General features: G+C 45.6%; 1 protein-coding gene across 3 annotated transcripts in view; it reads right to left on the reverse strand.

Annotated features, from left to right (window-relative positions):
• Nucleotides 1–17,712, reverse strand: part of ETS1 (ETS proto-oncogene 1, transcription factor) — a 129,323-nt gene that overhangs the window by 89,871 nt on the left and 21,740 nt on the right. For all 3 annotated transcript variants that reach the window (XM_047877070.1, XM_047877066.1, XM_047877067.1), the window contains exon 3: nt 9,144–9,288. In XM_047877070.1, the coding sequence (XP_047733026.1) occupies nt 9,144–9,288 (145 nt within the window). The remainder of the gene's footprint in view (nt 1–9,143; nt 9,289–17,712) is intronic.

Below are 17,712 nucleotides of genomic sequence, written 5' to 3' on the forward strand. Positions count from 1 at the left end.
GAACCAGAGGAAAGCCACAGACCCTTTGGAAAACTCCTTGCACGCAATCGCGGAGGCATCACGCCTTTCTGAGTCTCAGCCAGGTCAAGCACCCCTGCTCTATGAGAATCTGCAGGTCTGAGACTTGACAGAAAGCTGTCAGGGTTGATTAACACGATGTATGAAGCGGGTAAGAAATCCAGAGAACAGCAAAGGTGACCAGAACCCTGCTTCGGTGGCTATTCAAATCACCCACACCTCTGTTTCTCAAGCACCACTGCATCGAGTCCAGGGAGACGTGGGAAAGAGGCAGAACAGCCTGGGGAATCAGTAGCCCTGTTGTCTTGTTTGGTTAATGCCACCCTGCAAGGATGAGAGGTCCCACAGGTCTATTTTCTTCAGCAACCAGAGAGTCCGAAAGAGCCACTCATTTTCACAGAGGTGGGAAGTGCATCTCACTGGGGTGTTCAGGAATGCACTGGGGGACGCACGCCCCTATTTTTATAAACCAGTGATCTGGGACAGGGGGTGGTCAACTGACTAGATTGCCACACCGGGGCAGGGTCTGAACGGAAAGCTGCCGGACCACTCACACTGGCAGCCTCGGAGAGCCGAAGGTGGCCCTATACATCAGCGGAAAGGTAATTTCTCTCACAGCGCAATTAGGACTCATGTTTGGCCTCTGACCTCTGGCCCAAGAGATATTTATGCTCTCCAGACAGAGAGCAACAGGGCGAGGGAGGGAAGGTCCAAGCTGAAGCAAGGCATTTAAGAGGGAAGGGAAGAAAGGAGGGGACGACAGGAAGGAAGGAAGGAAGGAAGGAAGGAAGGAGGGAGGGAGGGAGGAAGAGAGGGGGGAAGGGAGGAAGAGAAAGAAGAGAGAAGGGAAGGAATGAATGGAAGGGAGGGGGCAGAAGGAGACAGGAACCTGATCAATTTACAGCAATCTATGAAATTGACTTTGGTGTTTGCCATTTCCATGTTCAGTGTGGTGTTTTGTTCCTCACCCTAATTCTGTGAGGGAGGCACTATTGTCTTACAAATGGGCAAACTGAGGCTCAGAAGGGCTCAGTGATTTGGCCCTGGGTACAGAGCTTGTAGGCAGCAGGGCCAAAACCTTAACCCCGAAAACCCTCGCGCTCGTTTCTAAACGGTAACAATCCACACGTGTACTCTGGGTAGAGAGTTAGGCTCCCCTACCTATCTCTCTATCTCCCTGACCTACCTAGAACTCCCTCCGACCTCTTGCAACACTGCATCTCAGTGCAGAATCTCTTCTGTTCCAACCGTCTCTTGCCAAAGCCAGGCCATGGGCAGATGTGCTACCACAGACTGAATGGAAGGCATTCAGGCCCAGGGAGTTCACTCCCCTCTCCTCTCCTCCCTGTCTGGATCTAGATTTAAAAACTCTCTCGTCCTCCAGCGCCCTACCTCCTGGCTCTCTCCGCCGCCCGCGCCAGCTTCGCTGGCAGCGCGGGGGTTAACCCGCCAGCCCTGCGGAGCAATGATTTCTGTTTTATTTCAGCAGGGGAAGTGTGTGCCTGCCTGATTAGCCTGATGGTTTCCTCTTTTCCCATAACCTCCAGACCCCCATGGCCCAAGTGTTTACTCTCTGAAATAAAAAATCTGCTGGTGTTTTTCTTTTTGTGTGCTCGTGTATTTTGGGAGGATTGCAGAGGAGGGAGGCGGGGTAGGGGTTAGGGACGCGGAGGCTGGGGGAGGGAGCGAGACGCCTCCCCCTGCGGGCGGCCCTCCCCCACCGAGCCTCCTCCAGCTGCGGGCTCCAGGCTCAGACCCCTGGCCGCAGTGCAAGAAAGAAACTTATTAATGAGGGAGCTGGGTCGCCTGCTTCAGCAGCTATAAACACAGAGAACATCTGGAGAGAGAGAGTAAGAGTCTCTCCGCGGCCAGACACTGAGAAAAACAGGCTGTCTCTGCTCATCCAGCCCCCCACCCCTGCACGGTCCCACGCAGCCCTCTCCTCCCTGCCGGACTCCAGCTCCCACACCATTCACCCGGCCAGAGCTTTCCATTCACAGAGTGCAGCGGGGCCGGCTGAGCCAAGCGGGGGCCGACGCCAGGCGCAGCATCCACCGTCCCCAGCCACCCTCCACCCCCCACTCGAGGAGTGCCAGAAGAGGGGTCAAACTGCTTGAATCAAATAAGAACTCGGTGCCCCGGGGACCTTTTCCCAACTCGGACCAAATATTTGTGGTTTGAAAAAGTTCAGAGAACTTTTTTTTTCCCCCTCCTCCTCCCCAGCCCCCTGGGATTTTCAGTGCAATGTTGTTACATCCTAGGATTTTTGAGAAGCAATGCAGAGAGGGTAGCCAACAGAATGCTTGTATTCTGATTGTAACTCCGCGAACGGGTTCTTCTTCCGGGGGTCCTTCCTCCCCAAGCACCTACAGAGATGATTCACATCTGTGAAGACCTTTCCACTGCTTACCGCTCTGGGCTGCTGAAGTCATGAGAGAGAGAGAGAGAGAGAGAGAGAGAGAGAGAGAGAGAGAGAGGAGTCTCTGGGCCCTGGTGGAGGTGGAGCTTCTCTTTCTGGTCCTTACCAGGCTCCCTTCTCCCTTCACTGGTGAAAGGAGACACATAAAGGATAAAATGGGAGGGTGTGAGAAAATTGCCCTTGGGCAAGATGAGTGGGCAAGATTCATTGGATAAGGGTGGGGCACCTAGTTACTTTGGCTCATGCTGAAATCATGCTGAAATGCACAAGAAGGAAGGTAACATTTATTGACCACCTGCTATAGGTCATGGCCTTTTAAGTGTTACCCCCGTTTAAAAGGAGGAAAAGCAGGGTCTGCCTTGCTTCTGGTTGCAATCAGCACACGTAGCCCACCTGTAAAAGGTGAGGTCACAAGATTCCAGGCACGTTGATGCTCTTTTTCCATTATGCCACCGCTAAACCCTTTGTTTGGACCCAACACCCTTCCGCTTACACTCAAACTTCTTCCGATCAGTTCTTGTAATCTGAAGATGAGATAGCCCAGGCTCGAAAGCTGCCAAGGGGTCAGGAGGTGGGAGTAGAAAGGAGGAGGCGATGTGACGTTGGCGAGTAGGAGCAAATTGAGTCCATGGCCAGAGCAATAGCCTTCGTTTATGGAGAAGAGGGTCAGGCATTTGTAGACATGTCATTACCGGAAGACCAGAATAATATAGGAAGGGTGGAGGGTCGTTTTTTTGCATATAGAGTCTCTTCCTAATGCACTACATGGGCAAGGCAGGCCCTGCTTCTTTCCCTCCTGGCAACCTCTAGTCCTCTCTGGTCCTCTCAGAGATGGGATGCAGGTGGGGAGAGGGTACTTTTGCATCAAGCTTCCCTCAGCCTTGTCCCCTGGATGTGACTTGTCAGGGCAGCTGGGCCCCAGCCAGAGCCTTCTGCGAATGGCCAAAACCTAAGACACGGTTAGACCTTCCTCCTTCCCAAAGGCGGCATCTATCAAGTCAGCATCTGAGAAGGTCAGAATTTTCTCCCAGAGGAATGATGCACATCACAACAGCCCAGAAACCCACATACACACACAGGATCAGAACTGCTTTTAAAGAACCAAGAAACTGAAACAGGTCCTCCAGAGAAGGAAAACACACCCCGAATGAGGAAAGACCAGATATGTGTAGCAGACAGTGTTTAAAATACTGTTCCTTAAAACCGCAGGGCCATCTGAGATAGTCGGTTGAGAGGCCAAACCTGCTATGAGAGTAAACATTTCAGAGCAAGGTGAATGTCCATTCAACAAGTGTGCCTGGCATTCTCTCAATGTTCTCAACGCTTAAAAGCCAAACTGGAGGCATGTTTCTCCTGCTGAAACTTCCCACCTGGTTGTCAATAGCCCTTTCCAAACACTGGCCCGGGTTTGATCTCTCCCAGCCGCCCCGGCCCTCCGACAAAGCCCCAGGAGAGACCAGAAACTCAGTCTCCCGGCACATCTCCCACTTGAACTTCCAAAGTTTATTTGAGAAAGACATTCTTTCGTTCTACCATTTTACTAGTGAATTTATCGCGGAAATATTAAAGAGTGAGATCCAAAGTCGCACACGCTGCCAAACATTATCTTATATAATATTTCACACGGGAACCATTTCTTCTATTGTGTAAACGTACCCCCCCCCCCATACACGCTTGAACAACGTTGCTTCGAGACAAGGGGTGAGTCTTCCCCTTCTCCGTGCGTCTCTGTTTCCAGTGGATGGCACTTGACCACCCAAAGTGTTCAACCAATCAGTGGGGTCACTTTATGACTCAGTGATACTCAGACATTTCTGGACATTTCGGGGCAAGGAGTGATGATCGCAAACATTCATATCGTGCTTACTAAGTGACAGCACTGCTTTGAGCTTTACATAGATTAAGTTAGTGGTTTTCAAAGTGTGGTCTCTGCACCAGCAGCACCTGCAGCAACAGCACCTAAGACTTTGTGAAAAATGCAAATTCTTCAGCCTTACCCTAGACTCACCGAATCAGAAACCCTGGGGATAGAACCCAACAACCTGCATTTCAACAGGCCCTCCAGGTGATGCTGACACTTTGAGAACCCCTGGTGTACAGGAGGAAATGGAAGTACAGAGACAAAGTAAGTTGCCTAAGCTCACCCGGTTAGGAAGAGTTGGTGTGCAAACCCAAGCAATCTGGCTCCAGAATCTGGATTCTTTACCAACATACTCTATATACTTCCTCTCTCGTGAAGAATTAAGAAGTGGAAAGTATGCTGTAAATGTGAGCAGGTGACGTTTTTACCGTGTTTGATGACCAAAAGCATGCCAGGTGCATTCTACAAGAAGAAAAAGAGCGTTGTCTTACTTCTGAAATCAAGGACCGTGGTAATGACACTATAGGTTCATTCCCATAAGGGTATAAGTTGGGTATACTGTGTTCTGCAGCTACAGACGGCCCTAAGCAGTTATTTCGGAAAAGTGAACCCCGGTTACAGCATCATATCCGTAAGTTTGGCTAATTCAAGACAAATCCACCCGTGAAATGAAAAATAACTTGATAGGATATCACTCTGGAAGGGTGCTCCATAAGCATCGTATTTTCTGATATGCACTCTTGTCATTCATAATACTGACATTAAATATGGACAGGTGTTAATCAGAGGGATGGACTGTGGTCTTGTGGCCTGGGTGCTCAGTTGGGTCTCCGATGTCAGTTTTCTAGTTCCCAATGGAAAACAGGCACGGCGTGGCTCCAGCTGGGTCTGGCACCACTCTGAGCTCACTCGCCCTATCCCAAAATGGTTTGCCATCTACTCCGTCCCTCCTCAACAGGGCTGCGGTTAGGAACTAGTCATAATAGTTAATGGCAGTGAAATGTCAATGAGTTCTTAGGGACAAGAAGTCAGAGACTGACAGAAAAAGTGATTCTAGCTATGATGATTGAGAGGAAGGGCTGATGTTGGGGACACAAGAGAGGACGGGAACAGAGAGGAGGCAGGGTCAGTGGGCTCCACTCCAGTCAGACTATAAACAGTAACAGACATTTCGGCCGTGTCTCGTGTAAGGGGCTCCATTGATTCACAAGGCTCCCTGACAGAGGGATGACGAAGAGCTGAGACAGAAAGGGCCATTCATTCATGCAGAACACCAGCTCGCCGTCCCCATTGGCTCTTGCGAATGGCTCCAGGCTGATAGGGAGGAGGGGGAAGAGGCGGACGGGAGGCGGAGGTAGAAATAAAAGAAAATGATGACTACAAGATTGTCATGAAGAAATGTACAGCTGCACAGGCAATTGCATGCAAATGTGGCTTCCCTTTTTAGCCGTATAGTTAATGTCCTCAGATTCATCTGTTGTGCTCTTTCATATCATATCATCTTCCCCTCCCCTTCTCGCCTTGTCTTTTTCCGGGCTCCCCTTCGTCTGCCTTCCCATTCAGCTTTCGTTTTCTCTTCCCATCCTCCTCCACTTCTCTACCAATACCTTTATTTCCTGTCTATTTTCACCCTTCACTGTCTTCCTCAGCAGCTTCTTTTACTGTCTATTCTTCTGTCCAACCCATTCTTGACTCTCTTGGTTACTGAGTATTCTCCCCTCCTCCACCCCCCCATCCCCCCCTTCCCCGCTCACCTGGCAGGCTCTCTCCCACTCACGGCTTCTCTTAGCTTCATTCTCTCTCTTCCCTCTCCCTCCCTCACCGCCTTCCTCCTCCTCAGCCTCTGCCCCTCCTTGAATAGGAGCCACATTATTAGCAAAGGGCCTAATGTTCCTGGAGTGCCCCTCCTGCTGGGTATTCCAGTCACTGACAGATGTGGAGTCCTTGGAAAAGAAGTTCATTCATCCCTTCTGCGAGCACAAAACGTGAGACAGGAGCGGGGGTGGGGAGTGGCCATGAGACGGAGGACGGGAAGGAAATTGAAGTTAAAAATAGGATAAAAGGAGATGAAAAAAAAATGTAGCGTATTTTTTTTCTCTCTTTCTTCTTACTCAACACATCTCCAAGGAAATGTGCTGCAGCTGGAGAAATCATTGGTTGGTCCACATCTTCATTTCCCTTCTCTATAACCCCAAATCTCCTTCCAAAGGACACCCATCACTGAGGAGGGCTGGACCACAGCCCAGAAATAATCGCTGCAACTACTTCGTCTGGACAGCTCAAAAGGCAAAGGAGGGGCTGCAAAAGCTCAGGGTTCTTGCCAGATACTTCCATCAGAGGGAGCCTAGGGCAGAGGGAACTGCGGACCTCACATTTGCCACCAAGGCACAGCTCCCCATGGAGGCTTTCTAGTATTTTCTGAGCTGTGGTTGTTGACAACCCAGGTCCTTTTAGGACCCATCTTCCCATCTTACTAAAAAGCCACCAGTCTGGGTGACCCCAGCTCCCTCCTTCTTGCAACAATAAAAGGGACGAAGTGGGGAAAACGACTATATCATATGGCTCTGAATCCTTGCATTTTAAAGCAGCTTTGCCCTGAGAGGGTCTTCCCATGCATCACAGACACTGTGTCATTGGCTCCGAAAAAAAACCTCCTTTGCCTTTGAGGACCCTGACAAAGAAAAGAATGAAAAAACCATCTTTGCTTGGGAATTTATGTAGTTCTTAGCTGGGAAAAAAAAAAAAAAAGGACCACGTCTTTTAGCTATGAAGAAGGGACATCTAATCTTGAGGCCATGGACCAGTGTGGAATAACCTCGGCTATTAACACGGCGTAACTTGCAGCAAACAGAAGCACCGTCTAGAGCAGAGAGGGTTAAGGCAAGGTAACTTTAACCTGGATTGCATTCGAAGACACAAGACTTAAGCCCAGCAGCATTGGTAAGTTTCAAGAATTATACAAATAGAGGCACAACCGTTCTGACCTTCTGCTTATACAAGTGAGACCTATTTGTTTAGGGGCATCTGGGTGGCTCAGGCAGTTGAGCATCCAACTCTTGATGTCAGCTCAGGTCATGATTGAGCCCTGCATCAGGCCCTGCACCTGCTTAAGATTCTCTCTCTCCCTCTCCCCCTGTTTCTCTCTCTCAAAAACAAATTTTTTTTTATTTAAAAAGATCTATTTGTTTAGAATCATAAAGGATGACTTTGTTTATCTCTTAGAATTTTAAGTCCTTAAATCTAACCTGTGAACAGCTGCAAAATCCTCCCTGTCTCCTGTTTAAATGGGTAGTTACTGAGACACTTGTATTTATGCTTGGGAGAACCGAGCAGAAAGTGACAGCATAATGTCTTATGTCTGAACTCCAAGGGCAGTGCCCCGAAGAATATGACAAATATCAATGGCTATTGACTTGAGAGACTAGGGAACACAAGGATTGATTTCATTCTGCCCTAGAGAAGAGCCAGGCAACTGGAAAGCAACTCACATGCCTTCCTTCCAACTCCCACCAAGATGCTACAGCATCTTGCTTTGTGTCTTGGTATTTCTGGTCAAAGACGAAGAATGGGCAACAAAACTAACACTTGTGTTCTCTCTCCACTATTATAAAAAGTAGTATACCATATCCTTATGTGGAGTAAAGAAACATTGAACAAAAAGTTGCATTTAAGTTAGTGCCCCAGTGGCTTTCTCCCTATGTTAGCCTCAGAATTAAATATTTTATTTTATTTTTTTTTTTAAGTTTATCTGTTTCTTTTGAGAGAGAGTGTGTGAGCAGGGGAGGGGCTGAGAGAAAGAAAGAGAGAATCCCAGGCAGGCTCTGCTCTGTCAGCCCTGAGCCCAACATGGGGCTTGAACCCACAAACCATGAGATTATGACCTGAGCTGAAACCAAGAGTTGGACACTTCACCCACCGAGCCACCCAGGCGCCCCCAGAATTATATATTTTCCATTTGTGAAAGTAATGAGATTTCTTAGGCTAAGAATTCATCCTGGAAGAAAATACAGATTTGAACTGGCTTTTTGGTATTTGGATACATAATCTGGTCTCATGATCCATTGAACTTAATAGCAGAACCCACCACTTCAGAATCCCCAAATCAAGGTTTACATTTTGCAGTAAAAAGAAACTAACAAAAACGCTAGCAGGTAAGCACAGACTAATGGAATTTGTGAGATACACGGTGACTTCGGCAAAACAGAACGGGGGTAAGGACGCTCAAAACCTGTCGGGTCTTTGGGAGACAAGACCCGGGGGAGAACTCTCTGGAGGAGTTTGATTCCTGATCACCAGGGGGCAGCACCGTGAGCAGCAAGCCTGGGAGAGAAGAGAATGCTGGGAGGAGAGGAAGGAGGTCTGCAAAGGAGAGCTGAGAGGAGGGAGAGAGGGGACGGACCAAAAAGAAGCCAGACGCAGGTGGGCACAGGCGAAGAGGTCGAGGACAATGCGGGAAAGAAGATGAATGAAAGAAATGATGTTTTGTAAGAAGGCCAACTGTTTATCCAGCTCTTCCTTCAGGACCGCAGACCTTCTAGGCCCTTTGTCAACAATGAGGCTGCAACGGGTAACTCTCAGGAAATGCACAGTGGACAGAACTATTTACAGAATGGAGACCTGAAGCAACCCCTCTTGGGCTCATTCCTAGAGTTTCATCTTCCTGTTGTTGGAGAAGAAAGCAACTCGGAATTATGGAGAAGTCCGGGGACTTTCCACTGGAGAACAATAGCATCTTGTCCCCACATAAGCCGCGGCAGCTGTTGTTGCTACAGAGAATGCAGCCCTCATCACACTTCGCTGTCCTTCATCTCTATCCGCACCCCGAGCCTCTGTTCATGCTCCTACCTGAGCCACAGTGTTCCAGACCAGTGGGAACTTCCTGAGTGGCCATCTCATCCCAGAAGGGGTAGTAAGCTCTTTGCGGGTGATAACTGGACTGGAAACCACAGGCCATTCGAGGATCTTCGTAGGAGTTGATGGGTCCCTGCCTCTGTGACCAGGAAAAAAATACGGAAATATATTAACAGGAAAATCTCTATACTCTAACCTGAATGGGACAATAACCTCCTATCAAACAGCCGCATGTGAGTAGGAATCATCCATAGATGACAACAAAATAGAACCAACTGTTGATCACCCCTCCCCCCAAAACAGACACAGGGAAGAAGGGTCTCTTACTCAGACTGTGCATGCACTGCCTTTCATCCATTTCTTTAAGCATTGGACAATGACCTTTCCTATTTTTTTTAAGTTTATTTATTTATTTTGAGAGAGAGGGAGGGACAGAGAGAGAGGGAGAGAGAATCTCAAGCAGGCTCCGTGCTGCCAGCACAGAGCCCAACGCGGGGCCCGAGCTCAAGAACCAGGAGATCATGACCCTGAGCCGAAACCAAGAGGCAGACACTCAAGCCACTGAGCCACACAGATGCCCCTCCTAATTTTCAAATAAAGACCCAAGATTCACAGCAAGGCAGAATCTTGGCCATCTTTACACAATCCTGGCTTTTGAATTTTTATGTGATCTTACTCTGTAAAAACACCTCGAACGGATGTTCTTACAAGACATTCCATTATCATGGAACCAGTAGGGGACAAATGCCAAGGGAAAACCAAAAAGTGGGCCTACGTAATAATAATCACTCATTTTTCAGTCAATCAATTGTGCAGAAGTTTTGATGATAGTGATTGCCAGACTGAAATTTCCAGCTTCTCCCAACGGATGGGGACTTGTGCCGTCCTTTCATCAGCTTTAGGAAATCCATAAAATATAGCCTCTACCCAGTACTCCTTAAAGAAGGCAAATGGGCTGTGTAGGCGGCATGCTTGGAGGTGTTTAAACCCTATTCTTTGAAGCTGCATCTACCTGGATTCAAATCTTGGCTGTACCGCTTACTAGTGAAGGGCCGAGGCCTGTTCCCATATCTAAATCTCGGTTAACTACTCCATTATAAGATGGGAATAATATCTACCTCATATGTAGGAAGGATTAAATAAAATGCGTGTAAGAAAATTATATATAAAACAAAATAAAATATAAAATGCATGTTGGGGCATCTGGGTGCCTCAGTTGGTTAAGTGTTCAACTCTTGGTCTTGGTTCAGGTCGTGATCTCATGGTTTGTGGGTTCCAGCCCCACATCCATGCTGATGGCGTGGAGCCTGCCTGGGATTCTCTCTCTGCTCCTCCCCTGGTCTCTTTCTCTCTCAAAATAAATAAATTTAAAAAATTAAATATATATAATCCATGTCATAGCCTGTGTGAATCCTAATATAAGGTAGATATTATTTTAATGTAACAGGCCCTTAACATTCCTGGGATTGAGCAAGAGGATTAAAAAATAAGACACAAAAGGAGAAGCAGCAGATTCATAGAAAGATTTCCTGAGGAGTCTAATCTCCACTGGCCCAACCTTTATTTTCCTTTTTCTTTTTCATGCTTTCTCTCTTCTCTCATGGTCCTTCTACCTCCATAAAAAAATCTCAGTTAAGAGAATCAAACTCTGCTAGAATTTGATGTGGTTAAATCTATCGATGTTAAGGGGCTAATTAACAAAAGTAGCTTCATAGGTGGTATTCTCATCCCTGAAGGGTAGTTTGCTAACCTCCAGTAAGATTCTCTCATTCGAGAATCTCCTATGCCCTCGTTCCCCTTGAGCTGCAGACAAAAACTCAGCCCTATTCTTTTAGATTCAGCATTCACTATCTACACTCTCTTCCCATTTTTCAACTGTCCATTCACTTAAGCTCAGTAAAGACAACGAAGAGAGTATAGTGGCACACACAAAAATGACCATTGAGGCCCAAAGGACATTTTGCGTGCGTTAATTGGGACAACATTCTCCATAATATTCAAAAAATCATTCAAAGTAGAGCTGGATGAAGTTTACTTTGGGGCTGTTCCACTTCTAACTGGGCCAACGGTGCTGAGAATGTAGTGATACCCTTGGAACTGAACAGAGTCATCTTGAGTTGTTGAGTAGCAAAGGCTAACGCCCTTGGCTTCTGCTCCCAGACCCTGATGAGAACCACTAGAATATAAATGGAGCAATGGTGTTCTGCTACCTATTTGGGTTTGGGACCAAGAAATTTAGGGAAATCATTGGCAAGAACACTCCCCTAAGCTTCAGTCAGAAAATGTTTCCTGAATTCCGGTTCAAACCACTTTGGGGACATTGTATTTTCATATTGTAAGCTCTTGAGGCAACTGCCTTTGAATCCCCAAGAATAGGTAAGTCTTCAATAATCCTTTGCAGCTGAATCCATTTGAAACATATTCCCTGGACTCCCTGCGTGTTGTTAATATCTGTCCCCATCTTTTGATATTTCCCCAGAGTCTTTCTCAAAATTCAATGTCAAGTACCCGAGCTGTAGGAATAGGGTCTTGAGTGAGGAAATTTTGATTCTAAATTATATAAAGGAGAAATCTAAGTTGTCTAGCCCTGTTTTCTTTTGGGACAGTGTGTGTATGGTTTGCCTAAACCGTTCTTGCAAGACCCTTCTAAGACAGCAGTCGATAGTACAGAGAGAATCCGTATAGATAGGTAATGGGTAGTCTGTTATAAACCCTGCGAAGGTAAGTAGAAACCTAAGGGGAACATTTTGTTTCTGCATTTGATATCACTTATTTCTTTTTTTACATTCATTACTCAAGTAGAGTTGACATACAATGTTACATTAGTTTCAGGTGTAGACCATAGTGACAAAACAATTCTGTACATTACACTGTGCTCACCATGGTAAATATAGCCTCCATCTGTCACCGTACAATGGTATTACAGCGTTACTGAATATATTCCCTATGCTGTACTTTTTATCTCCACGGGACATATTTATTTTATAACTGGTAGTTTGTATTCTTAATCCCCTTCACCTCATTGGTCCATCCCACAAACCTCCTTCCCTCTTGCAACCATCAGCTTGTTTTCTGTATTTACGAGACTGTTTCTGTTTGTTCATTTGGTTTTTTTTTTTCTTTTTAGATTCCACATGTCAGTGAAATCATATGGTATTTGTCTTTCTCTGTCTGACTTCTTTCACTCAGCATAATACCCTCTAGGTCTATCTGCGTTGTCACAAAAGACAAGATTTCATTCTTTTTTTTATGGCTAAGCAATATTCCTGTGTGTGTGTGTGTGTGTGTGTGTGTGTGTGTGTGTGTGTCTCATATCTTCTTTGTCCATTCATCTGTCCATGAACACTCGGTGTTGCTTCCATATCTTGACTATTGTAAATAATGCTTCTATAAACATAGGGGTGCATGTATCTTTTCAAATTATGGTTTTTATTTTCTTTAAGTAAATAAATACCCAGTAGCGGAATCAATGAATCATATGGTAATTCTATTTTTAATTTTTTTGGACGAAACTCCATACTGTCTTACCCAGTGATTATGTAACACAGTTTGCATTCCTGCCAAAGGGCATGAGAATTCCTTTTTCTCCACATCCCTGCCCATGCTTGTGGTCGCTTCTGTTTTAGGTGTGAGGTGATATCTCATTGTGGTTTTGATTTGCATTTCCCTGAAGATTAGTGATATTGAGCATCCTTTTATGTGTCTGTTGGCCATTTGTATGTCTTCTCTAAACAAGTGTCTGTTCATGTCTTCTTCCCAGAAGAATCTGGATTATTTGCACTTTGTTTTTTTTGGTGTTGAGTTGTATAAGTTCTTTATTATTTAGGATATAAAGCCCTTATCGGATGTACCATTTGCAAATATCTTTTCCCATTGGGTGGGTTGTCTTTTTGTTTTGTTGATGGTTTCCTTCACTGTGCAAAAGCTTTTCATTTTAGTGTAGACCCCAAAATTTATCATTGCTTTTGTTTCCCTTGCCTGAGGAAACACATCTAGAAAATGTTGCTAAAGGCTATGTCAAAGAAATTATTGCTTATGTTTTCTTCTAGGAATTTAATGGTTTTGTGTCTCACATTTGGGTTTTTAATACACTTTGAGTTTATTTTTGTGTGTGGTGTAAGAATGTCCAGTTTCATTGTTTTGCATGTCACTGTCCAGTTTTCCCAGCACCATTTGTGGAAGAGACTGTCTTTCCCCCATTGGATATTTTTTCCTCTTTTGTTGTAGATTAATCGACCATGTAAGTGTGGGTTTATTTCTGGTTTCTCTATCTCGTTCCATTCATCTATATGTCTATTTTTCAGTACTGTGCCAGTACCATACGGTTTTGATTACTATAGTTTTGTAGTGTATCTCGAAATCTGGGATTATGATACCTCCAGCTTTGTTCTTTCTCAGTATCGCTTTGCCTATTCAAGGTCTTTTGTTATTTCACACAAATTTTAGGAGAATTTGTTATAGTTATATGAAAAATGCTATTGGTATTTTTATAGGGATTACATTGAATCTGTTGATTGCTTTGGGTAATATGGACATTTTAACAATATTAATTCTTCCAATCCATGAGCATTGTATGTCTTTTCATTTGTTTTTGTCATCTTCAAAGACTTCCATCAATGCCTTACAGTTTTCAGAGTACAGGTGTTTCACCTCCTTGGTTAAATCTATGCCTAAGTATTTCATTCTTTTTGATGCAATAGCAAATAGGATAGAGACACATTTTTCAGGTTTAAAAGTTTAGACTTTCTCTGCTAAGGAAAGGCCACTGATGGCAAGATATACAGTGCCAAGAAGTGCTGAAGGAAAATGATCTAGACGCAAAGTGCAGGAGAGAGATGGAAGGCAGAAGAAGTACTTAGTGGGTTAGGGATAAAGCAATGAGGTTCCAGACCCGGGCAATGACAACAATGTAGCGGTGTGGTGAGTCAACTCCCAGCCTCTGATTAACAACCATGCGCAGCATCAGACTGAATTTATGCGGTTGACTTTTGTTTTTTGTTTCTTGTTTTTTAGGAATCCCTCCTGCCCGAAACCAGGCTCTTTGTTGTCAGGGATAGTTCATCCATTATTTTATAAATGGAAATCTATTTTTAAGACGTTATTTCCTCTTGAGCTGCCCTCAGTGGAACCAGAGGACCCTATTTTTAAGAATTAGGAGGACATAACGCACCAAGCCTACCGTGAACCACAAACATCTTTACTAACAGATGCTCCTGGAAGCACCATGATTCTCGTTATCTAGACACCTGCTTGTTTATTAGACATTTCACAAACTGACTTCATACCTATTTCACAGAGTATGAAAATGACGTTTTTACTCAAAAGAACCACATAGCTAGTTCCAATTCATTATGAAACTGTCTTAGTTGAGGAGAAAGAAGCAGGTTACTAACAGGTCAGAAATCTGGGCTGCCCAGCCCCCACCTCGTTGCCTTAAAAAAGCGCCACCCAAAATGAGTTTGAGTCTCTTCGCTGACACCTTCCTTTCCTGGCTGCAACTGGAGGTTGAACTCATGCGATGCAAGCGCCATTTGCAGCCCCCGTCACAGTTTGAAGAAAACCATCTGACGGGTCCTTCTTATTCATCCCACAGGCAATTATCGAAAGGAACTAACGCACATCACACACCTGCCCTATGCCAGTTGGTGTGCTAAACATAGTGCAGAAATGGTCACGTTGAATCCTCACCACAATCACGCAAGATGAGTATTTGTATCCCCATTTTACAGAAGAACAAACTGAGGCATTTAGAGAATAAGTAAATGTCCAAAGGCCGCACAGCTAATAAAATAATAAATATAGAATTCACACCCAGTTCTATTTGGTTTCAGACTGTCTTTGCTTCTACCTGCCCAACATGAAGCTTATTGGCTCTTGTACAGATTCTGAAGAAGGGTAACTGTTGTCCTGGGCTAGGTACTTGACAAATTATGACAACATGCATTTATGGAACAAATTTATACCATGCACCTGGTCTATGCCAAGTTTTATGTTAGATGCTAAGAGCACAGTATGAACAAGAAATGAACTTCACCCTCATGAGCACACAGACAAGTAAACAGGAAATTACAGCAAGGAGATATGACAGGGTTAAGTACCAATGTGCAGGGGGAGGGGAGTGGCAGCAGGTAATACTTCCTGGAGGAAGCAAATTAAGGTAACTGAAAGGTTGAGTAAGATTTAGCCTAGAACACTTGGTGGAGGGCCTAGAGAGCAAAAAAAAAACAGACGATCACACTACCTTAAGGTGAAGAGGAACATATAATCTGTTTAAGGAAGAAATAAGAAAGATTCAGAGAGGTGATCTAGAGAGATAAAGACCGTGTTGTTCGGTGGTGATAAGCATGTGGGAAGAGTGTGCTCTTGAACAACGTGGATGCTTGCCATGGAGGGTAATTAGTAAAAAGTAAAGCTGGTGGGACAGGGTAAGATCACATTGTTGAGGGCCATAAATACCAGACAGGAATCTGGCTCCGGGAGAAAGGCTTCGGAGGTTGCATTAGAGGTACTGACACGTGCATCAATATGTTCTAGAAGACTCATTTGACTGTGCCAGGTAGGATGGGTTGGGCAGGAGAAGGTGAAGAAGCTGACACAGGCACGAGAGTACCTCACGGAACCCTCCTGGAGACTCAGGCCGAAAGAAAAAAAGCAGCACTACTAATCCTAACTCTGTTTAAAGTTTTTATTTTTTATACTAATTTTTGCATTAATTTTGATTGTTGAAAATATTGCATTAAGGCACACGTGGGGGGCTCAGTGGGTTAAGCATCCAGCTCTCAGTTTCTGCTCAGGCCATGATCTCACTGTTTGTGAGTTCGGGCCCCGCATTCGGGCTCTGTGCTGATAGTGCAGAGCCTGCATGGGATTCTCTCTCTCCCTCTCTCTGCCCCTCCATTGCTCGCTCTCTCTGTTTCTCAAAATAAATAAATAAGCCTCAAAAAAATTTGTAAACAAAAGAAAATATTGCATTAGGATCTCATTTAGCTTGATGACTGAGCACTGGGACACCCCTTACGTTTTGTCCCCCACCTGAGTGCATCACTGGTGTCCCGCTATTTCTGCTGCTGAGCAGGGGTCCAGGTACAAGGGCAGAGTTAGATCAGGGTTGTGAGGGCAGAGGCGAAGAGGAAACAAGAAATGTAAGTATGTTTCAAAGGGAGAATCAACATGATTTTCTAACTGACAGGAGATGAAGAAAAAGGGAAAATCCCAGATAAGGCTCAGAATGCTTGCTTTTATAATATAATAATGCAAAAGGTGAGTTTAAGTACATAAGTAAGGAGAGAGGAAGAGAATTTCACCTTTAGCTGTGTTTAGATGGAGTGATGACAGAACAGCTTGGTGGGGCGGGGGGTCCCAAAGGTGAACGCAGGATAGGAGAGGACAAGAAAAGGCACAGTTAGCTCTGGAGGCGCGGAACGTCCAGTGAGAGGACAGAGTCAAGAAAAATGGCTGTTCAGACAAAACAGAAAAGAGATCAAAAATGGGTCTGTAAAATTGCCTATAGTTTTACGAGACATGAAAGGGGAAAAAACAGCAAAGGAGGGCCTGTTGAAGACAGAGGAAGAAAATCAAGAAAGTGTACAGAGTGGTGGAAGCCAAGGGCAGAGCTTCAGGACCAAGGGCGGTTGGCCAGTGGCCACCAAGAGAAAGATGGCAGCCACACAGCCTTGGAAGGATTGGGGCCCCTCCCCCAGGCGTCTCAGGGAAAGCACACATTTTGCCCTGCTCTACCACACACAAGGTGACGAGCTGCCTGGGGAACAGCACTCCTCCCTGGCCTCTCGGGGCTGTCAGAAGACATAGCCAAGCCTACATGCTTCACCTTTATGATACTGCAAACAGATAAAACAAAAACCAGGAAACGCAGAAACTACCAGGACGATGGACACACGCTCTCCCTGCTCTACTCTGACGGTGGTGAGCCAGCTCTAATGGCCAGCACAGCAGCTGACCACCTCCATTAGCCCTCCGGTCAAGGTCTCATGTACTTTATGACCTCTCCTGAGCTCCACCTCTCAAAGTTTCAGAGTCTGAGGCCTCTGTCTTCCCCCGCCCACATCTCCCTGCTGCTTTTTCTTCACAACCGCCTCCTCGCCCTTCCCCACCCAACCCTGCCAGACCTCACAGCTTTTGTCTGTTGTCTGCCTTCTCCCTGCCCCCAAAATTGGAAAAGAGGGAATAGGGGAATACTTTTACAGCACGAAATCACAAACATATGGAGTTCTCATGTTTAGAAGGGTATGTGAGGGGCGCCTGGGTGGCTCAGTCGGTTGGGCGGCCGACTTCGGCTCAGGTCATGATCTCTCGGTCTGTGAGTTTGAGCCCTGCGTCGGGCTCTGTACTGACAGCTCAGAGCCTGGAGCCTGCTTCCGATTCTGTGTCTCCCTCCTTCTCTGCCCCTTCCCTGCTTGTTCTCTCTCTCTCTCTCTCTCTCTCTCTCTCTCTCTCTCAAAAATAATAAACATTAAAAAAATTTAAAAAAAAAAAAGAAGAGTATGTGTGATCCATTCCTCAAGTCCATTTCTGTCGTTAGCTAAGCAACCTTGAATGTCCTAGT

This window comes from Prionailurus viverrinus, chromosome D1, assembly GCF_022837055.1.
Source record: "Prionailurus viverrinus isolate Anna chromosome D1, UM_Priviv_1.0, whole genome shotgun sequence".
In the NCBI taxonomy this organism is placed as follows: Eukaryota; Metazoa; Chordata; class Mammalia; order Carnivora; family Felidae; genus Prionailurus; species Prionailurus viverrinus.